The following is a 21,549-nucleotide window of genomic DNA, read 5'->3' as shown; positions in this document are numbered from 1 at the left end:
TTTGGTGTTATTTTCGTTTTCTGATTGCAAGTAATTTTACAATTGTTAATGTTTGTAAAGGTCACTGCAGAGCTATGTAAAAGAATTAGCAACTCAACAATTTTGAATATAGCAAAAGTACATAAATAAAGACCAGTTTTTTAAAGAAGAAAAGGCCTAACCACAGGTCAAGCATGACAATCAACATCATTGGTGGTGAAAGCAAACAAGCACTGTGAAATTCTTCATTTGCCTTTGTGACTTTTATTTCTTTGGATTTGGAACCCATAGCTAGAAGGAACTAACGATAGGACACTCCTGAGGTTTAGCAACATTAAAAGTATAATTTTGATATTCATGCAATTTTTTTTGTCAAAACCAAAGAGAACCACTGGAGATTAGCAAAAGAGCCTCAGGTTTGAGACCCTTGAGCTAGAGCATAATAATCTAATACTCTGACTGTTACACGTGCCTGCCTTAACACCACCCTCCCTTTAATTGACTGTCTCTTGCAGGCAGAAGGTTTGAGACTTTTGAAAAGCAATTTCAGGCTTCATTTGCTTCAGTTACAAAATCTTGACATTACAAACAGCAGTCATTTCAACATCACCTACATTATATGGACAAAAGTATTGGCTCACCTATGCATTACATTACCATTATAAATCTATAGGCATTAAGATTCAGTTTCATTTTATTTATATAGAACCAACAATAATAATAACAATAATATAGAGAAACTCCAACTATCCTTATGAGAAAGCATTGGGTAACAGTGAGAAGGAAAAACTCCCTTTTAACAGGAACAAACCTCTTGCAGAACCAGGCTCAAGGAGGGGCGGCCATCTTCCACGAATATGAGGAGCTTCCTGCAGTATTTTGGAGTGGCTCTGTATCTGTGGGACCTCGATGCTCTATATGGACAAGTCAAGATCCTCCATACCAAACTCATTCAGGTATGTCTGTATGGGCATACAGACATACAGACGTAAAGACACAACACATTTCTACTGCTCCAGAGTCCAATGGTGATATGCTTCACACCATACAAGACTTATGCTTATATAAGGCTTGTATGCAAATGCTTAGCCATAGAAATCCATGCCATGAAGCTCCTAGTGCACAGTTTTTGTGGTCATGTCAATGCAAGAGGAGATTTGTAACTCTGCAGATATTGATTCATCAGAGCGTTGATAGCTTTCATGAACTGTACACTTCAGTGACCTGTCTATGTACCTTAGGAACCACATCAGCTCCATGAGTTGCTTGGATTCCTAAATGCTTCCACTTTGTTGACTGTGGAATATCTAGGAGGGATACTGACTTTCACCATCCTGACTCAAATTTAGTGAGCTCTTTAGAACAACCCATTCTTGGTATTTGTAGAGGCGGACTGCATGGCTAGATGCTTGATTTTCATCCAGCTATCACAGTGGGATCGAAAACACCTGAATTCAATGATTAAGAGATGTGGCCCAAAACAGTTGTCCACACAGTGTATAATATGAGCATCTGTTGGTCTATTTCTACCTCTAAGTCATTCTCTGACAGTCTTGACACAAGTTGCAACTGCTTGTACTACTTATTAAAGTTGGCGTTCCTTCATTTTCTATACTATTCTGTATGCTTTATTTTTGATTGTCCTATTTCCCTTGGAAGGTGTTGTGTAATGACTTTAGGGGCATTGTACTGAAACCCTTTACATAAGGTAAGCTTTGGTGAAAATTGTATTCAGGTGGATTTTTGAGGTCTGGTATACAGTTTCCTTTTTAAATGGACCATCACATTATGCATTTTGACTTAATCCCTACAACTGCATATGCCATATATCCTAGTCGAGTTTATGTGACTGGGATGAAACTGGGTTGGGAGTGTTTGTATAGAAAAGCCACCAACTTATTGCAAGTAACTATTGATGCTTTAGGGAGCACTATTTTACTTTTTTTTTTTTTATTTATGTTGCTTTCTGCTTTAGTTTTGTAACTAAGCATGTTCACCTTGACCCACATGAATTTTAACATGTTGTATTCTTTCATTTATTTCAACTGCATAATGGGATAAGGATTAATCAGTGTACTGAATAGCCTCACCTCTTTTCAGTCATTAGAATCCCGAAATTACTAAAAGATTCACTGAACAGTTTTTCCTTTTATAAAATCAGATTTGTCACAATGTGATGTTGAGGTTTAAGGTCAAAGTGTATGTCCCTGTGTGAGCATTTTTATATGCATGAGAAAGAATGCAATCTATTATGTTTAATTTGATTTTCCTTTATTATATGCAATGGAAGCTAACAGAAACGTGCTTTCATGGTTTTAATCTTCACTTTGATGTGAAACTAATAATGATGTTAACGATTAAGAGAGAGAAGCTGAAGGTGTAAAAGGAGGAGAAAGGCTGAGGAGCTGAAGCCTTGAGCGCTCTAGTGTTTTTCCAATATGACTTTGAGCCCTCACTTCAGCTTAATACCTGATTGTATGTAAGTATAATTGGTCTGCAAACAACTTTAATTCAAGCTTCTAGTGTCACCCAGAGTGAAAGGAGTTACTCATGAGAAAGAACTGAGCGATTACTACAAAGTATATTTGTCACAGAGTGGTTTACCGAGCAGAAGAAATAATTCAGAGAAATCTTGCTGAGAATATCAACAAAGCTCGTGTTTGTGTGTGGGCTGGGGAATAGCTGGAGACGAGGCAAAAAAAAGTGCAGAGGTACAAGAGGAGGAGAGAAGAGGGGAACAGGCAGGAGAGTAGAGACGTCTTTTCCAAAGTTAGAAAACCTTGTTCACACACATCTTTGTTTCCCGGCTTGGATTCATTCATCATTTTCATCCTTTAATCCCTGTTTACACACAGTGCAGTTCGTGGTTGGAATTGATGCCTCACAGATTTCGAATGCAGAAACCCTGCAGAGATACAGTCATGTAAAAAGGAAAGTTCACTTTTACTTGAGGAAAAAAATGTTAATCAGTTCTTGAACTTTTACGAGAGTATTTGTAAAAAAAAATAAAATTTGTACTGCTACATATGTAAGAACGTCTTTAGTTTGCCACCTCTGTTTTGTTTGGAAGGGTTGCCAGGTCGCTTATCTGAAAAAAATAACATGGCAGCATGGCTTAGGTTTACAAAGCTACATTTGGAACAATGTCTTTAGACAGATGTTTGGCCATAGTGAACAGAAACTCAGCATATCAGGACAAACAGCTCGTACCAACTGTCAAGCATGGTGGTGGAGAGGTGATCATTTGGGCTTCTTTTGCAGCCACAACATGGGGCTCGAACGCACGACCCTGAGACCCTTAAGAGTCCCATACTTTTCTGACTGAGCGAGCTGGACTTCATGTGGTGGAAGCAAAAACAACGTGTCAGCACAAACATCTCATATCAACTGTAAAGCACAGTGGTGGAGGGGTGATGATTTGGGCTTGCTTTGCAGCCACAGGACCTGGGCACCTTGCAGTCACCGAGTCGACTGTGAACTTTAGACACAAAGTATTTTAGAGACAAATATGAGGCCATCAGTCTGACAGATAAAGCTTGGCCAAAACTGGGTCATGCAACTGGTCATGATCCCAAAGAAACTACAGAAAATGTCTATAAAAGAAAAATAAATTCAAGGTTTTGCAATTGCTGGTTCAAAGTCCAGACCTTAAACTGGCTACAACTTAAGTGAGCATTGCATGAACAAATATCCACAAACCTCAATGAACTTAAATAGCTTTGTAAAAAGAGTAGGCCAAATATGTTCAACATGGTGTGAGAGGATGACAAAGTCACACACAAAAATGATTACTTCAAGTTATTACCGCTAAAGGTGGTTCTACAAGCTGTTGAATGATGGGAAGTACTTTTTCACAGGACTCCATGCAAGTTAGTAAACTGTAAGTTCGGTTACTTTAGATCAGGGATGCCAAACTCAATAAAAAAATACATGATAAATGTGTAAAGTTACAGGAAAGATAATGTACTGGTAGTCATGGATCACTTTCACTTCCCAATACTGCCAGGCTCATCGTGATATCTCTGGTCTACTCCAATCATCATTCTACCCTCCATTTTCAGGCCAATCAGCCTCTACTCTGTGAACTTTAAATGGAGCTGCTCATCTGTCATTCTTCCTTACAAACCACCTCCTCCCCATGTCCACCTCTCCTATGTTACTGTGGCTCCATCCAAGCTTCCATCTTCATCTCTACCACCAGCATCTTCGGGGGTTCCTGCCCTAATCCCTCTCACCACTGGGACTCCGTTCTGCTATGATGGGCCAAATAGCCTAATTGAATTTCCCTCATGTTTGACACTCCTGTTTTGAATGTACTGGAGACTCTCTACTGGCCATGGATGGATAACAAAGAAAAACTATCCGGTTGTTCAGTCTGACGTCACTAGCCGTGTCTGGGTCTAAACTCCGCTGCAGGTCCATATATCAAACGATCACTATGGCATTACTGAGAGTTGAAAAACTGTCTAAAGTCTTTCATCTTTAATAAAATGATCAGCGTTCTGCTCTACCAGGTGTAACAATTGAGTTTAACATCCAGGCATCCATGAAAACGGAATTTATGACATTTAACGGAGTTAGAAGTTAGCAGGGAGTTAGCTCGCTAGCTTCTATCTAAATACAATATAGCATGTCCTGACTGCGGGGTTTTGGAAACAAATTAAAACGTACAGCTCTGCTATCACTTCCAGCATAAATGAAGACAGAAAACTAAACAGCAGTGACGTTTGTAGGGTTACTGAAGTTGGGCTAGCTGGTATATAATGATTTGCTACGTGACCGCTAGCGACACAGCTATGTTAGCATAATATAAACAAGCTAACTTTTTTTCCACTCGATAAAAGTTAATGTGAGTGTTCTCGGTGGTCAGGAACAAATGTAATCGCATGGCAGGATGCTGTAAAAGGACCAAACTTCAGCCAGGAGAACAACTGAGATAATCCATCCACAATACGAGGTTAGTCATTCATATACTGCTGCATGGGCTGGGCTGTAGTTACATCCTAAGGTTTTAAAAACTGAGCTTAAATAAATGATTAGCGGTAATAAAAGCCGAGGGAGGTCAACAGTGGTCGCTGACTGTTTTAGGAGCTTTTTGAGATCAAATAGAAGAAAATACATAACATTAAACATGTTAACAACACAAAAGCCATATTAAACGCAGACTACTTTAGACCCGGAAGTAGGATTCGTCGCGTCATCACTGAACAACCGGATAGCAAACAGTGTGCTTCCTAAAATCTGCATATTATGACGTATCTCTGTTGTGACATACAGAGAGTAATACAGAGCCACAAACAAGACCAAATTGGTATTCAGTACACTGAACCCACTGTTAAGCAATCAGAATCACGTTTATTGGCCATATATAGACACAGACACATACAAGGAATTTGGTTCCGGTAGATGGTGACTCTCAAGCACAGCAATGTAAATCTCAACAATGTAAGCAACACAATTCACCCCCACACACGTGTGTGGATATATACAGCTACTAGGGGTGCAACGATACTTGTATTGATATTGAACCGTTCGACACAGTGCTTTCGGTTCGGTACGCATATGTATCGAGCAATACAAAGTTTTTAATTTATTTTATCAACTTTCCTTCTGACGATGCTGTCTGTGTTGAGCGCTCAGTGGATCTGCGCTCGACAGTGCAGCCTAGGCGGAGTAGTCGAACGCAGATTCACTGAGCGCAGGACAAGCTAGCCAGACAGAAGCTAAGCTCTCCTTGTAACATGGCAAATTGAACCTCCCCCACCCTCACCTAAGCGCGTCATGGACTAAAGTAAAACAGTATGTTGGATGTGCCACGCAATGCTCAATTACATGGGTGGGAACTAGTGTGTTAGCGCAGTTAGCTCGTTAACGTGTTGGCCGTCCAGCCCCACGCACGGGGCGATCAGGGGTAGCTCGTTAACGGAGATTTGCCATGTTGTGGCGTTAACGTCATTTCAGATTTACGCTGACAGCACTAGTGGGAACACAACGCATATGACTGCACATTTACTCCGACATCATCCTAGTGCAAAGACAAGTGGAAGCAGACAAAAACAACAAGCACGCATGCTACAAACTTTACCCGAGTCATTTAGAAAGCCGTTAGCTCATGATTCTCCTTATGGGGACCTGATATGTTTAATATGCTGCTGAGAATATAGCCCAGAAGAAGCGTATAGTATAGCTTTTATTTTGGAAAGAGACATTTCTCTGTAATAAACTCTCTTTTCCAAAGATGAGTGATTCCTCAATTAGATACAGGGCTCACAAAATCACTAGCCCGACGTCCCGGGGCTAGCGATTTTTCCAATCGGGCTACCAAAATCTATCTCTTCCCTGCCCGTCGGCCTATCGTAGGAAGGAAAAATACATGTCAATGCTTTTACATTCTTTCGGAAATGTAGCTGGGTAATTATGTCATTGGCATCGGTGAGCCACTGTCAATATGTGACATATTGAAATCGCGTTTGAATTTGCGCTTGTTTTTTGCTTTCACTTTGCAACTGTGTATAGAGAGCGACAGTACTGATTGGTGAGTGATGATAATTTGCGCACCAATTCCTCTGACATAGTCTTACCAATCGTTAGCTTACTATGCAAACATGACAAGTGAAATCTCCCGCAGCAAGCTTAAACATGTGAGAGGTTGATCGCGCAGAGAATCGCTGAGCGTTTTGTGAGTGCGTGTGTAAAAGCAGCAGGATATATATTTTAGTTCTGCTGAGCCAAATAAGACAGGTCAGGGTGAAGAAGTGACAGCCAAAGAAAAGCTTACCACAAAACGGAAAAGTTATGACAAATCAGACTATAAGGCAAAAAGAAAGTGCAGCTTTATGGTTTCATGGACAAAAGAATTTCTGTGGCTGCAATATGACGAGCTAAATAACCGGGGCTGCACATAAGTGGTCCGCAGGTGCGCATTCGCTGTCAAAGGAAAAAAAAAACCGCGCACAAGATATGAAGTTGCAACGCGTGTTTGCGTACATAAGATTTTCTGGAGGACAGACGTTTGTTTACAACTCTTTAAGATGTCGAAGAACCAAGCTCCTTTAAGCAATTACTTTGGTGTTCCTCTACTTCCAAAGAAATGTCAGAAGGAGTCCGAACCGCAAAAGAAGCGCGTAATCTCGGAAAAGTGGTTGCAGGAGGTGAGCTGGCTTCAAACAAATGATGAACGCACAGAGATGTGGTGCAGAATGTGCCGTGAAAATCCCACTCTAGCAGACAAAAACAGTGCCTTTTATATGGACGCAAACGCGCGCTGCAACTTCTTATCTGGTGCGCGTCTTTTATTTTGACAGCGAATGCGCACATGCGGACCACTTATGTGCACCCGTGTAAATAACATAATGTTCTGCCGGTTGTGTTGTTGGTTTTCCCTCGATTTCTGAATCGACAAGCGCCTTTGTTACTGGGACCAGTCATTTTAAGAAAGGCCCCCATTAGAACCCATGAGAAATGCAAGAAATGCATTATTGCTCAGTCTGCAATATCTTTCCCGGAACAAACACCAATTGCAAATAACATACTAAAAATAAAACTGAAAATCTGTTTAAAACAGCGTACTATGTTGCAAAGAGTGAACTACCACTGGCAATTTAGCAGTCTTTGCAAACTTCAAAAAGCAAATGTCCTAGATCTTGGTTCCACTTGCCTCTTACCTGTGACTTCAGTGGAAATTTCAAATTCAGGATCTGACACAGACTGATTCATGTCCTACACAGTTCTTACAAGTTCATAGAAATTTCTGTTCAATTAGAACCAAGTATTTGAGTTGATGATTGTAATTTTTATACAATGTTGTAATTTGTTTTTCAACAATTTTTTGATTAATGTTTTGTTTCCTTTACAATATTATACTTTAATGTATAATATTGTAAAGGAAACAAAACAGGAAACAAAACATCAATCAAAAAATTGCTCATTTTTTATTCAGGCTACTTAGATTTATTTTGGGCTACCAAAAACTGAAGAGTCCCTGCCCGAAGGGCTACCAGGGATTTTGAAATTTTGCGAGCCCTGAGATATATTTATTTTTTTTATTACTTTTTTGTTTCAGCAACATTAAATTTAAAAACTGTACTTGTGAGTTAAAATATATATTTATAATTTTAATAAATGACAAATTAAAAAGGCATGAACATTTTTTTGTATCGAAAAAATATCGAACCGTGACACCAAAGTATCGAACCGTGAATTTTGTGTATCGTTGCACCCCTAACAGCTACACATGGATACACATACATACACAAACGTACACAAGCTGTGTAAACCAACCATAAATAACCAATCTAAATCTTATATACATAAAATACAGGATAACAGAAATGAAATGAAGTGAATAAATACCACAGAATGTACATAAGGTGCAGTTGCAGTCTGGCAGTGGGAGCAGTGTGACAGGTCAACTGTTTAGGAGGGAGATGGCGAGGGGAAAGAAACTGTTCCTATGTTGGGTGGTCCTAGTCTGCAGGCTTCTATGCTGTCTGCCCAGAGGGCAGCAGGTCAAAAAGTCTGTGTCCAGGGTGTGAGGGGTCTGTGATGATTTTCCCGTTTCCTGGTTCTTGAGAGGTGCAGGTCCTGGATGGAGGGCAGGGGGGCGCCGATGATCTTCCCTGCTGCCCGTACAGTCCGCTGCAGTCTGCTCCTGTCCTGTTTAGTGGCTGCACCATACCAGACTGTGATGGAGGAGCACAGGACAGACTCAATGACTGCAGTGTAGAACTGGATCAGCAGCTCCTGTGGAAGACTGTACTTCCCCAGTTGTCTCAGGAAGTACATCCTCTGCTGGGTCTTTTTGAGGATGGAGTTGATGTTGGTCTCCCACTTCAGGTCCTGGGAGATGGTGGTACCCAGGAACTTGAAGATCTCCACAGTCGACACAGGGCTGTCTGATATGGTGAGGGGGAGCAGAGTTGAGGGATGTCTCCTGAAGTCCACTGTCATCTCTACAGTCTTAAGCGTGTTCAGCTCCAGATTGTGCTGACTGCACCAGAGTACCAGCCGCTCAACTTCCTGCTGGTATGCAGACTCATCACCATCCTGAATGAGGCCAATGACGGTGGTGTCATCTGCCACCTTTAGGAGTTTAACAGCAGAGTTCTTGGAGGTGCAGTCGTTACACTGCAAAAACTCAAAATCTTACCAAGTATATTTGTCTTATTTCAAGTCAAAATATCTAATCACACTTAAAATAAGCCATAATCAGCTAAAGAGTAACGTTTCAGTGAGATATAGGAACTTGTTTTTAGACAGTGCATCTTGGATATCTTGTTAAGTGAAAAACTCTAGAAAACATATTGTTTTGAGTCATATCTCACACGAAACAAGCTTTTTTGGAATTTCATAAACGTTTTAAGCTGTGTTATTTGTAAAAGATGTATCATCTTGTTTCAAGAAATAGACCTAACTTGAATCAGGACATCAAATCTACTTTATTGAGAACTGCAGGTTAATATCATGCCCAACATTGCATTATTATGAGTCTTAGTATCTTAAGCACAGTGTATTTATTTTTCTTACATACCAGTCAAACCATATCAATGTGACATTGAAAAAGAGGCAAAACACTGAAATTGTTTCCCTCACTGAACAGATTGCGCCAAAAGTAAAATAAAAAGTAAATAGAACAATTTTTTTGCCAGTCTTTAAAAACCTTATTTCAGCCCACATATTCACAAAAGACTCAAGAATAATGTTTGATGATGTCAGTTAGATCATACTTCACTGGAATGTACTTGCTGTTATTAAAGTTTACATAGTGGTATGCTGTATAATCAACAAGATTTCCAGCATCCACAAAAATATTTGCCTGAGCTAGACAGGGAACTTCTACCTCATAAGCTAAATATTGATCATTCCACCCAACTGTAGAGAGAGGCTGGCATTCAAAACAATACACAGATGCATTTACAATATAGATGTTTTTAACAAGTGCAAACTCTGGAGCATCATTTATGACATCAGAAATAACCAAAGATTTTTCACATGAATGTATATTTCCATGTAGCATAATCCACTGTACAGAAACTACATGTTCAACTTGCTCAATGAAGTCTTTAATCTTGCCTTCTACATAATGAACATTTTTCACCTCTTTGGCTGGACCCATGTCGACTTCACTTGAAAAAATGGGATGTTTCTCATGCACGTTCTGACTACATTCATAAAGTTGGTTATGCTTCACAAGAGATTTACAAATATTCTTAAAACTACTTTTCAGAGCCCACTGCTTGAAGAAACAATGTTTTGACTCAAAACGCATACACATATGCCTCACTGTAGGACCAAGAGCCTTAATCTGAGAAGGAAGATGCAGTAAATAATGCTGTTTAGGTATAATATTTTCATCTGGAAACAGTTGTTTGAAATGTTTTAAATGCTGCTCTATTAAAAGCTTCAATCTGGAGAGAGTTGAGACAGCAATAATAGGTGAAAACAGAATTTTTATGATCTCTAACATGTTACGTAGCATTTGTGTGTAATGATTTTCTCCAATTTTGTCCATAAGAAATGGAAGGATCTTCAACAAAACCAGCATCTGCCCAGCTGACTGTTTCAATTTATTGTCATTTGATGACAGCGTACTGACAGATATGGGGCAAGGCTTATCCCTCACATCAACAGGAGAATAAGGGAAACACAAAATTGCACTATTGAATGAATCTAAGTTCATTTGCCCTGAAAGCACAAGATTCTTTAAAACACATTTGATTTCATATGGGGCAACGCCTTCAAGAATAACATGCATGATGTCTTGTGGGGTTTGATTGATTATATCAACGTGAGGAGATTCTGTTAACTTGCTTCTCCTGTTTATACCATACGTTATTTTTAGTTTGTCTTTCAGAAAGTCCGTACTTGCCTTCTCAATGTCATTACATTGCCTGTTATGACTGGCCATGGTCCTTTTAACAAAAAAATCTTCATTAAATTTTTCCTGCATGTCTTCAAAGTGGCATTCGCAGTGCCTGCATTTACTGTAGGCAAAACCCACTCCTTCCTTAAATCCAGCCACTTCATGCTGAGCTAGAGTGTCTCCACACACAGATATGAGTGCCCCATGAATTGTCCTCTCACCACTTGCAGTGACAACTTGGACACCATCACACAGCTCAATTAAGTCACGGTTAATCCTCTCAAATATCTCATCTATACCACAACGGGAAAGATCTTTTGATTTTACCATGGCAAGCAGACGAATAGCAGGAAGTCTTGATCTGTACTTAGGGCTGATGTTACCTAAGGTGTAATAAATCAATAACAGCTTGTTCTTGTTTGCCCGAGATCCAAGAGGATTGCATAGTTCAATTTCATCTGTATATAAAATCAACTGTAATGCTGTAGGGACTTTAATAAACAGTGGGTGCCACTTAAAAATGTCTCCATCAATGAAATCATGAAGAAAGCCATCCTTGCATGGCTTTGGCCTCTCATCAATCATTGCAAGCATTCTTGGATGTGATAGCAGCTGCTCCAAACTTTTCACCAACGGTATGTAATGAAAACAATGGTCTTTAATGGCAAGAACTCTGGAGTCTCCACGCTTCGAATAACAGACTGTTTGTTTTGTGACAATAATCTCTGGTTCAACTGGTTTTAACAGTTCTTTGATGGTCTTGTCCTGCAAATGGGTGGAAGCAATGTAAGTGAAAGGGTCAACAAACTGGTCAAATACCCCCACTGCATCACTCTTTAGTTGATCCAGGTCCCCAGAATGTCTCTCAATCATGTCACTCATTTGTTGTTTTAGGTGCTCCAATAATACGGCCTGATATTGCTGGATTCCACTCACGATGTGGTTAACAGCTCTCTGTGGAAGAGGAAAAAACAAAGGAAAATCCTTAATTACAAAATTCATATGAGAACACAGTCAACATGCAAACTCACAGAGACACAATTTTTGAAAAATGAAACCTTCAGTTACATAAAGTTAGTGAGATGCAATGAGCAAAATAAGTTACCCCCACCACCCAAATTTTTTTTGTAAAGAATAATATTGCCTTATGCAACGTTAAAACCTTGTTTTCACTTAATTATAATACATTTTGAGGAATCGGATCATAGGTGGAAATGCAAATTGAAAATTTGTGTTGTGTGTATTATGTTGTCTCTATTCTTAGCTCATGCTAAGGAAATATAGTGATAGGCAGATTTTGGATGCAACATACATGTCTATTTCCATATATAGTGGGGGAGTGAGATCTGAGTGGTCACCCATGAAGTACATGGAGACACATTCGAATGTCAGGTGTTTCACTCACATACCTATAGCTGTCCATTTATGATCAGATCATTCAAGATGCCAGGTCTGAACAGTGCCCAAGTTATAGCTTGAGCACTGTTAAGCATAAGTTAAGCATATTGCTTTTAGGTTCTCTAACAATGAAATACAATTCTGGTTGCCCATAGAAGCCAGGATAAATTTTAAAATCTTACTTCTTACATACAAATGTATCCATAAAACTGCTCCTTCATATTTGTGTGACCTACTCCATATCACCACTGTTTCCCGCCCTCTCAGATCATCATCTGCCATTCATCTTACTGTTCCGTCCTCACACCTCATTACTATGGGGAACAGAGCTTTTAGTCGCTCTGCTCCTCGGCTCTGGAACTCTCTTCCTCCTGCACTAAGAAATACTGACTCCCTCTCTACATTCAAGACACAGCTCAAAACACATCTGTTTAAACTGGCTTATTCGCTTTAATGCTGATTTTATTTGTTGTCACGCTCTGTTTTGTAATTTTAACTTATTTTTATGACTATTGTTCCTTTTATTAATTGTGTTTTTTGTAAGGTGTCCTTGGGTTTCTGAAAGGCGCCCTCAAATAAAATGTATTATTATTATTATTATTATTATTATTATTATTATTATTAATTCAATGGAAAATTAATGGCATAAATTACCTGTGTCAGTCGATGGGTTTCCTTGGCTTGAAGAAGAAATGCAGTTGCATGTTTATAAATGTCAAGATTCAGGTGACCCTCTCCATCTTCTTGAAATCCACTCTGAAACAGAATAACAAAAACATATCTATTAAAACAGAAATAAACAATTGCATTGATAGGTAGCAATCACCAAACAATATTGCATTCATTAGTTAGCTAGATTCATGCCCATAAGGTACAAGGTAGATGTATTTTTACTGACTGATGTCTTTAATTTGAGCTTTTAAAATGACAACTAAAATGACAAACAAAGCAGTACTTGATAATAGATTAATAAGACTAGCAAAGCACATGGAGAGTTCAATACAGTATAGTTTAAATTCCTTGATCATGCCTGATCACCCCCAAAATTGAATTACTTGTTTATTGGCCCATTTGTGACATTTCCTGAAAATTTAAAATCTGTCCATAACTTTGAGTTATTTTGCTAACAGTCAGACAAATGCCACCAAAAACATAACCTCCTGAGTTACTAAGAAAAAAAGGTAAAGAAAAGAAAAACAAAAGATAGTTTTAGAAAAAAAAGTAACAGTTAATGTTGTCAGTAGTCTTACTGTTACTTCAGAAATGCAAATAGTTATTTATAACTGATTACTCATTTAAAAAATATACAAAATAACTTACTGATTGGTTTGTATGAAAGTAATTAGTTATGTCAGTTATTTACTGTCGGACAAGTTACTGACAATTTGAAATATGTTATATTTAGTAGTTTCACCTTTAAAAAAAATGACCAATACTGACAATAAAAGTAATATTGACTATAATGCTCCTATTAATGTGAAGATGAGTATTTTTTTGTGTGTTTAAATTTTTTTTGACAGTAACTCTGAACAAATCATGTAATTTTGGTTTGCTTTGCCTAATAGTCATTCTCTTAGGCTACGTCCACACCTACCCGGGTATTTTTGAAAACGCAGATTTTTCTATGCGTTTGCACCTTTCGTCCACACGTAAACGGCGTTTTTGGTCACTGAAAACGGAGATTTTTAAAAACTCCGGCCAGGGTGGATATTTTCTAAAACTCCGTTTTTGCATTTACGTGTGGACAGAAAAATGGAGAAAACGCAGTGTCAAAGGTGTGCTCATTTTTTGACGTCACACTGTGCGCCACGTTATTATTTCGGTGAAATGAATTTCTACAATACTGTTACTGTTAATTCTACTCTCTGCACTGTTTAAATGCTTACATATACACACACAGTTACTGTCCCTCCACACATACGACTCGGTTCTGCTTCTATGCCCCAGCTTTGTTTACTTTTTCCCACTGAGGCTTCTAGACTTCTGATTGGCCAACATTTCTGCACGGTTAGGAATATATCGCCACCTGTTGCTTTGGCATGTTCCTAGCAGTGTTTTCCTTCATTTCTGCCTTTACGTGTGGACGGGATTATTTTTTAAAACGAAAACGGAAAATCTCCATTTTCAAAAATACCCGTGTACGTGTGGACATGGCTTAAATTGACCTTGAACACATATGTAAACATGATAGCGACCTATTCAGTTAGCTGACTGACTTTTACCAGCTGATTTCAACACGTATTTCAACAATATATCAACTTTTTTTTAAACTAATAGGACTTTCTGCAAAGTTTGGATGCATTCACCGGAGCGAACGAACGGATGACTGAAAAAAAAAAACAGTCTGACAAGACTGCAGCTTTGCGTTTCTGCCACAGCTCTCATTTACGTTTCAGGTGAGTTACTTAATTTAGCGAAACAACTAGTTCGACACTCATCACTGTTAAAATAAAAGTACAACATGAGTCTGTCAAAAACAACACATTTAATGGACGTACTTGGATCAGCCAAAGTAAATGCTAACATTATGTTACAGCTTCTGCAGCTCGTTTCTCTGGCTTTTGTTAAAATAACTTACCGTTAGTGCGGGGATGCTTGAGCCCTCGTCAGTTACTGAAGAACTGGCGTTAGTTTGGTTGATTGGGGCCGTCCTTTCACCTGCTCCAGGTAAACCGTGGCGGGTTGATCCATCCTCCTCATCCGCTTCCACTCCGAGAAGGTGACGCGCGTGTGTCCGCTTTACGTGATAGTAGAAAGAGTTATATACTCTGTACTCACTCGGACAGCCATCAATTCCACACACCACGCGAAAGTCAGGGCTGCGGCTGTGCATGGTATTAATGTGACTCAAAAGTTGTCTCAGACTCAATGCTACAAACACGTAGCATATAAAGCAACGCCAAGTCATGTTGGAAGCTAGTATGTTTCATTCGGTAGCGCGGGCTGCAGTTGTGCCGTAAAATAACTCGTTACCATGGTTAAACGCGCCTGCTAAATTGTCGTAAATGTGGGGGATAAAATAAATTTTTTTTTTTATTAACCTATAATAATTAACGTTATTTTGCAATGCACAAAGACAGTTGTTTGGTTTAAAAACCAATCAATCATCCTTTTAGGATTTTTGGGCCAAAGAAATGTAAGGCAAATTGAAGACGAACTTCGTTTCTGGCTGTCGTGAATGATCTGGTGGACATCTTAAGTTCATGTAGACACGTGCCTGCCACTACTGTCCCAGAGTTCTTTGCATTCGCGTTTCATTGGAAGTAAGATAAAATGTATTATACAGTGCTCATTTTTTGTACATATTACACTCCTTTCGAAAGTTCTAAATGTTTTGGTGTGTTTATATTGTGTAACGTTGCAGCCGAACAGTGACTGGACGAGGCAAGCTAACGCCAAAAAAAGCTAACTAGTGTGCTAAGTAGGCTAACAGCATGGAAGGACTGGATGAGGTCACAGTGTCGGTTTTAAAGGGTAATGTATGCAAATTTATTTTTAAACAGATTAAATGGACTTATGTTTTACATAGGTGTATGAACACGGAAGTGTGCAAATTACATTATTTTATAAATAATGTCGTTGATGATGTTTAAGTAATTTTTTTACCTTCCATTTCATGTGATCATTTCCTCATTTTAGGAACATTTGTAGTTATTTGTTTTACTTATGCAAGTGTATTTATTCATCCTTAGAGGTGGATAATTCTCAGTAACATTTACCAATTTACATTTAATTGATTAACTTTTGGGGAAAAAAGTACTTAAGAGTAGTTTTACTGCACTATAGTTTACACTTTTACTTGAGTAGATTTGTAAAGAAGTAACTGTACTCCACTACATTCCAAAAAGCTCAGTTCCTTTAATAATACCTAAAGCTGGATAAAAATTCAGTTCAGCACAATTTTAATGAAGTGTCAACTTTCATAGTCTCATCTCTCATGCAGTTTCCTTTGTAGGGCATAATTTCATCTTGCTATGTTTTTCTTCCAATGTGTTAATAGCTGCAAACATCAGCGAGGGAATGATGGGCACCCTGTCTCGTGAAGACTTGCAGGATCTTTTCCCAGGCCCAGAGAACTTTTTACGGAGAAAAGCTGTCTGGCGTGCCTGTCAGGATGTACTGGAGGTCAGTTTCCCAGTCACTCACCACCACTTAAAATTGGCATCGTCGTGTTTTTGTCCGATTACAACTAGTTTAACCGTGGGCAGAGTTGAATGGCTCTTCACTATTCCCCCCTCTCCCCACACACACACACACACACACACACACACACACACACACACACACACACACAAAAATTGCGTTTTGCTTTTATTCATTATTATTTATTTTATAGGAATCTGGCCAAGATGACTCAAAATCTTCAACCAGCTCCTCCATTAATGAGTCACCCAAGCAACAGACATCCACTACTGTAAATGCAACTGCTTCAAAATGCACAAGTTCTGAAAAGGTTGTGAAGTTATTCTATCCAGAATATGTATTGCACACTGACACTGAGCTTGAGCAAGTCCGCCAACAATACTTTGAGTTGTCAAAGAAAGGTGAAGAGCGCAGCTGCAAAATGTCAAAGGAGCTCAGATGTCGGCTCATCCGAAACACCATGACTAGTATGATTGCAATCCTGAGGGCAAAAGGGGATGGAGAATCGCATAGATACCCATCAAAACCAGAAATTACAGCAATGGCAAAGAGAATAGTGCAGTACTACCCTATGCTACAGGACCAAGGCATCAAGAATACATGGGTAAGTGAAATGCATCCACTTCAATACCAAAGTGTTTCATGTTGGACATTTTAGTAGTGGTTGGAAAAATGTATTAAATGTCCTATACAGGTTACTGTGTACACACAGCTAAACAAAAGACTGCAAAATGTGAGATCCCCCCAAAAAGCCACTCCAGATGGGAGACATTCAAAGAGGTAAGGCTGCAACTAATTAATTTTAATTTTAACTATGATAATTCTGTTATTCATTTTCCTCATTAATTGATAAGTTGTTTAGTCAGTACGATGTTTGAAAGTTGTGAAAGTTTTTCCCCAAAAGTCTTCTTTTGTCCACAACCTGACAATTTTAATTTCAACGATAGAGGACAAACAAAAAAGCTAAAATCATGTTTGGGCATTTTATTAAGGAAAGAAAGAAGTGATCCAATGTGATCAATCAAGTATTTGGTGACCTGCCTTTAGTTTCCTCACCTGTTTTAGCATGAAAGGAAGAAGCACTTTGTGTTACACTTTGTATATATGAAAATGGCTATACAATAAAGATATGAATTGATTGAGTTTATAGTTGATAACTAATTGATTAACTGACTAATCTTCGCAGCTCTGCCAAGAGGCGATGTCTTGATCAGCCAAGTGACGTAGAAGAAATGGATTCAAGTGACTCAACAATCATTCTGGATCTGTCCACAGAAGGGAGGAGCAGCCCAGAGTCGGCCAGTAAAACAAGTGAGTTAGAAGGTGAGTTTCAACTTTACATTTACAAACTGTGTGGTCATCATAAAAAAATAAAACAAATATACCTGCATGTTGAGTCAAGATGGCAGTCCTGACATGACGGAAGTAAAAGGCTTTAAAATGGTCATCAGAAAATGATAACTACATCACATTTTTCCTGTTTTATCATCAGTTTGTTAACATTTCTGTGGAAATTAATGTTAATAAAGTATTGGTATTAATAAAAGCCAGTATATTATAAATTTAAAGAGTTTGGTACTGTGGTGTGTTTATAGTATAAGTCTGTGCAACATCACTGTCTCTAACCACTCAGTATATCCTGTAAAGTAATGTTTTTAAAAAACAATGTGCCTCACTAGAGGCTTTTCTCTTTTTAACTGTTTTTTAATTTAGGTTCCAAACTAATTTTTAAAGTGTATTACCCTGACACAAAATATCTCTTTGCTATGTCTTTAAGGAAAAAGGAAAGCACAAAACCTACTTGAAGAAGAACCCTCTACCCTGCCAAGTCCTAATAGTGAGTCCATCCAACTGCCGCTGTGTGTGTGTGTGTGGGCACATCTTTATAGGGGTGCACTTGTGTGCCTACATATAATTGTATATGATTGCATGACCATATGTAAATTGGCATTTACATGGTAAATATTTTGAAAAATGAATAAGTATTTAATAGTTAAGTTCAGAGCTGTATTTTTTTTTTTTAAGATTTAACTCCATTAAAGTATAGTCTATAGACACTTGTCATTTTAATGACATAATTAATGACAGATTTTTTTTTTAAAGTGAGAGACATTGTTTATGTAATTTTGTGTCTTGCAGCAAACAAGCCTGCAGATATCAACAGTCCAGACACCCACTGTCCAGCAACCTTGGCCAAACACTACAAGACCCTACAAACTTTGTTTAAAAGAAAAAACCCAAACCAGCAGGATGTCTCTCAGCTCCTGGATTTGGAATTTTCAGCCAGAAGAGCATTCATTGATTCAAATACTATTCGCGAGGAGGACAGACACAAAAAGGTTCTAGAAGCATATCCTTGCTTCAAGGACATTGGACATGTAAGTCATTGTTGAATCCATGTGATTCAAGCCAAACAATGTTTATCATACCAACTTCTTGCTCCTCAGTGATGCATTGACATGTTTGTATTGGTATGCTGAATATTTTATAGGTGATGGAGGAGCTTCATCGCATTTTGGATAAAGAAAATGCCAACTTCATCAATGAACTGAAGGGAAGATGGCAAGATTTCTGCCAGAAGGTGCAGTTTTTTGGTGTATGGAAAAAGACGCTGAAGCCCCCAATGGGAATGGATAAAGGTAAGCAATGATGTTTTGGTGTTATTGGTCATCAGAGTATAGTTTGGATCTTTACGGACTACTGCTTTAACATGCTTAAAGTAATGTCACTGAGGACAGGAGGAGGAGAATTTGAAAATTTAAAGGCCTAATCCCCCACCCCCCCTCTCCTTCTTGAAGGAGCTGAAAGCCGCACCTTTACTAGTTACGCGCAGGGAAAACAGACTCAACGCTACAAAAGGCTAAAAATACAAACCAACAGGCCAGTTTAGGAAAAGGTTGTTGTGTAGGCTCACTACACAACATACAATGTAAGATAAATCCCTTTTTGTTCCCCCTCCCCTCCTCAGCATTAAGTTTTACAGACTAACATTAATGCAATGTAAGTCAATGTAGGTGTAGTTAGCATTCAAGCATAAGTCATATTAGCCTACTGTAAACACAGTATACAACAATTATCTACACCATTTAGCATTTTTTAGGTTACTGTGACAAGTTTAAACTATGGATTACAGCTTTAACTTTCATGTGCTAGTGTCTTGTTGTTCACCTTTTCAATCCACGATGGTTGTCACTGGCCAAATATTTGTTGTTGTTGTTTTGTTTTTTTTGATCTTGAGGATTTTGTTTAAGTGTGGTAATGAGATGATGATTCTTTCTTCTGTATAGCTGAACAGGCTCTTGAGATCCTACATGTGCTGCCATCACTGTTCCCATCCACCTCTGCTCCTCCAAAGAGGGCACGTGATGCGAGTGAGGCTCTGGTGCATGTCCTTGAGGTGAGTTGTGTAAAATGTAGTAGTTGTTTTTGTTCTTTTTGGGACAACGGTATTAAAAAATGCTTCTTCTGATGAGTGCCAAAGTATTTTATATTCACATATTATATGTTCTAAGCCTTCAAAAGGCACCTAAAACACATTTTTGGAATGAGGGTTCTCACAGGTTAGATCTCTGTGACCAGTAAATACAAACATGGATGCATTACGTGGTAGCACATTTTTATCACCTCAATGACACCTAATTAAATGTAGCCTTGATTTTCTGTTTTTCAGGAAGGCTGGACAGATGTGAACAGTAATTCCATCGAGAATAATTAAAAGTAGCAATTTCAGATGTGTTTTCTCAGAACCTCAACTTTTGTTGTAATTTAGCTTTAGTTATGTGTTTGAAACAAAAGTGCATCATCCTTACAAAAGTATGTCCGTGTTATGTGTTAAAGGACCAAGAAGACCCTAATACCTATCTGATGAAACGTCCTCTCTCCTGCCAAGTCCTGATTGTGAGTCCATCCAACTGCATCCTAGCGGTAGGAGATGTGTCAATAACCACGTTTCCAAAAGACTTGGTTACCGAGGGTGCTTTATACCTTATGGCCTACTATTACACCCTTCACCTTACATACCCAAAGTGTGTAGCCACTCTGCTTTCCGTCATACAGACGGAGGTTCTCTTGGACAAAATCCATGAGAGAGATCTCACATCATCTTACAAGAAGAGCATGGCTGAGTGGACTGCTTTTATTGGCCAGTAAAGCCAATATGGTCAGATGGACTATAGGAAAGCACTTCCTCTCTCCTTCCACGGCTACTACAGTCCATGTTGGTTGTGATTGATTTTTGTTTGTAATTTGGTCAGGTTAGCCCAGTGTTATAATTAAGGGTGCACAATAATATTGGCTAAGATGCCGGCATTTTGTGTTTGGTTTGTGCAGTGCAGACAGCCTCGCTTTTAGTTAATTTTAAGATTTTTATTTTTTTTTTTAATGAGTTTAGACAGAGGACTATTCAGAAAATAGGCTCTACTGTGAAAGAGTAAATTGACTAAGCTGAGACTGACTAGTTTGGTATAAAAGTAAGAATTGCTTTATTGTGTATTGGCTAGTACAACTGTAAAATATTAGATATAGCTGAAAAATCAAATACTGTGCATCCTTAATGATAATGTTATGGTATTGTTTGAAGAATGTGGTCAAATGTTCATGTTAAAAGCACTTTGTAATAATAAACGTTACAGGTTGAGGAGTTTTAGCCTAGCAGTGTTTGTCTGTACTTTGCCTGTGCAATGCACATATGTTACAGGTGTGTTTAGTGTTAGATTGGGCAGGGGAAAAAGTCACTGCAAAATGGCTTTCTTTTATGTAGTCCCCTCTGTTTATGGGGTTTTATCAATAAAGTTGTTGCTTTTGAAGTCTATAGTTCTCTTTTTTTTTTTTTTTTTTTTTTTGTCTTATAAGCAGTAGGTAAAAGTCTTGAATATGGGGTAAATGCACTAGAAATAGAGAATTATTACAAAAAAGATTGCCTAATACTAGTAAAAGAATGCTAACTTTAGTACATTTTGTCTCGAAATGCCAATTTCTAATCTTATTTCAAGTAAGGTGTTGGACTTAAATCTAGATGGGTGTCACGTTTTTAGAACTGAAAACAAGTTATATACACTGAAAACAATGAGGATGATGTTGGGAGGTTTATAGAAAAAATGCTTTTTTTAAGGCGAAAATACTACTTTTGAGCACCACAAACTTATTATGAGACACAAAAACTTCACACT

The 21,549-nt window shown here is 38.5% G+C and overlaps 2 protein-coding genes across 5 annotated transcripts; one reads left to right on the top strand and one right to left on the bottom strand.

Annotated features, from left to right (window-relative positions):
* Nucleotides 1-893: 893 nt before the first annotated feature.
* LOC146674430 (uncharacterized) lies at nt 894-15,307 on the bottom strand. Its single transcript, XM_085385062.1, has 4 exons — nt 14,817-15,307; nt 12,893-12,994; nt 10,076-11,794; nt 894-941 (listed from the first exon to the last, which is right to left on the bottom strand). Exons 1-4 carry the CDS (start codon nt 15,144-15,146, stop codon nt 894-896), a joined length of 2,199 nt encoding a protein of 732 aa, XP_085241188.1. The 5' UTR covers nt 15,147-15,307.
* Nucleotides 15,308-15,362: 55 nt separating this feature from the next.
* LOC146674429 (uncharacterized) lies at nt 15,363-21,130 on the top strand. Of its 4 annotated transcripts, none has more exons than XM_085395893.1 (11): nt 15,363-15,501; nt 15,603-15,712; nt 16,239-16,363; nt 16,575-16,985; nt 17,076-17,161; nt 17,568-17,692; nt 18,159-18,218; nt 18,521-18,759; nt 18,873-19,020; nt 19,669-19,778; nt 20,219-21,130. In XM_085395893.1, the coding sequence occupies exons 2-11, from the start codon at nt 15,673-15,675 to the stop codon at nt 20,528-20,530; spliced, it is 1,656 nt and encodes a 551-aa protein (XP_085252019.1). In that variant the 5' UTR covers nt 15,363-15,501; nt 15,603-15,672; the 3' UTR covers nt 20,531-21,130. The 4 variants fall into 4 exon arrangements, with proteins under 4 accessions (XP_085252019.1, XP_085252006.1, XP_085252027.1 ...); XM_085395880.1 differs by having other exon boundaries at nt 15,365-15,501; nt 17,568-17,704; XM_085395901.1 differs by having other exon boundaries at nt 15,366-15,501; nt 17,568-17,704; nt 19,669-20,322.
* Nucleotides 21,131-21,549: the final 419 nt, after the last annotated feature.

The sequence above is a fragment of the Rhamphochromis longiceps genome, linkage group LG3, assembly GCF_057381845.1.
Source record: "Rhamphochromis longiceps isolate RC_006_pf linkage group LG3, R_longiceps_female_GT1.1, whole genome shotgun sequence".
NCBI classification, from domain to species: Eukaryota; Metazoa; Chordata; class Actinopteri; order Cichliformes; family Cichlidae; genus Rhamphochromis; species Rhamphochromis longiceps.
Note: the sequence above shows the minus strand (reverse complement) of the source record. Positions and strands in the feature narration are given on the sequence as shown.

What these genes read in the sequence shown, in the direction of transcription:
- LOC146674429 (XM_085395880.1), top strand. Translation starts at nt 15,673, where the DNA reads ATGGAAGGACTGGATGAGGTCACAGTGTCGGTTTTAAAGG. An exon ending in TACCCTGCCAAGTCCTAATA is followed by an intron (nt 18,219 to 18,520) that starts GTGAGTCCATCC and finishes TGTGTCTTGCAG; the next exon opens with CAAACAAGCCTGCAGATATC. An exon ending in CCCAATGGGAATGGATAAAG is followed by an intron (nt 19,021 to 19,668) that starts GTAAGCAATGAT and finishes TCTTCTGTATAG; the next exon opens with CTGAACAGGCTCTTGAGATC.
- LOC146674430 (XM_085385062.1), bottom strand. Translation starts at nt 15,146, where the DNA reads ATGACTTGGCGTTGCTTTATATGCTACGTGTTTGTAGCATTGAGTCTG. An exon ending in CAAGCATCCCCGCACTAACG is followed by an intron (nt 12,995 to 14,816) that starts GTAAGTTATTTT and finishes ATTCTGTTTCAG; the next exon opens with AGTGGATTTCAAGAAGATGG. An exon ending in AAACCCATCGACTGACACAG is followed by an intron (nt 11,795 to 12,892) that starts GTAATTTATGCC and finishes CCTCTTCCACAG; the next exon opens with AGAGCTGTTAACCACATCGT.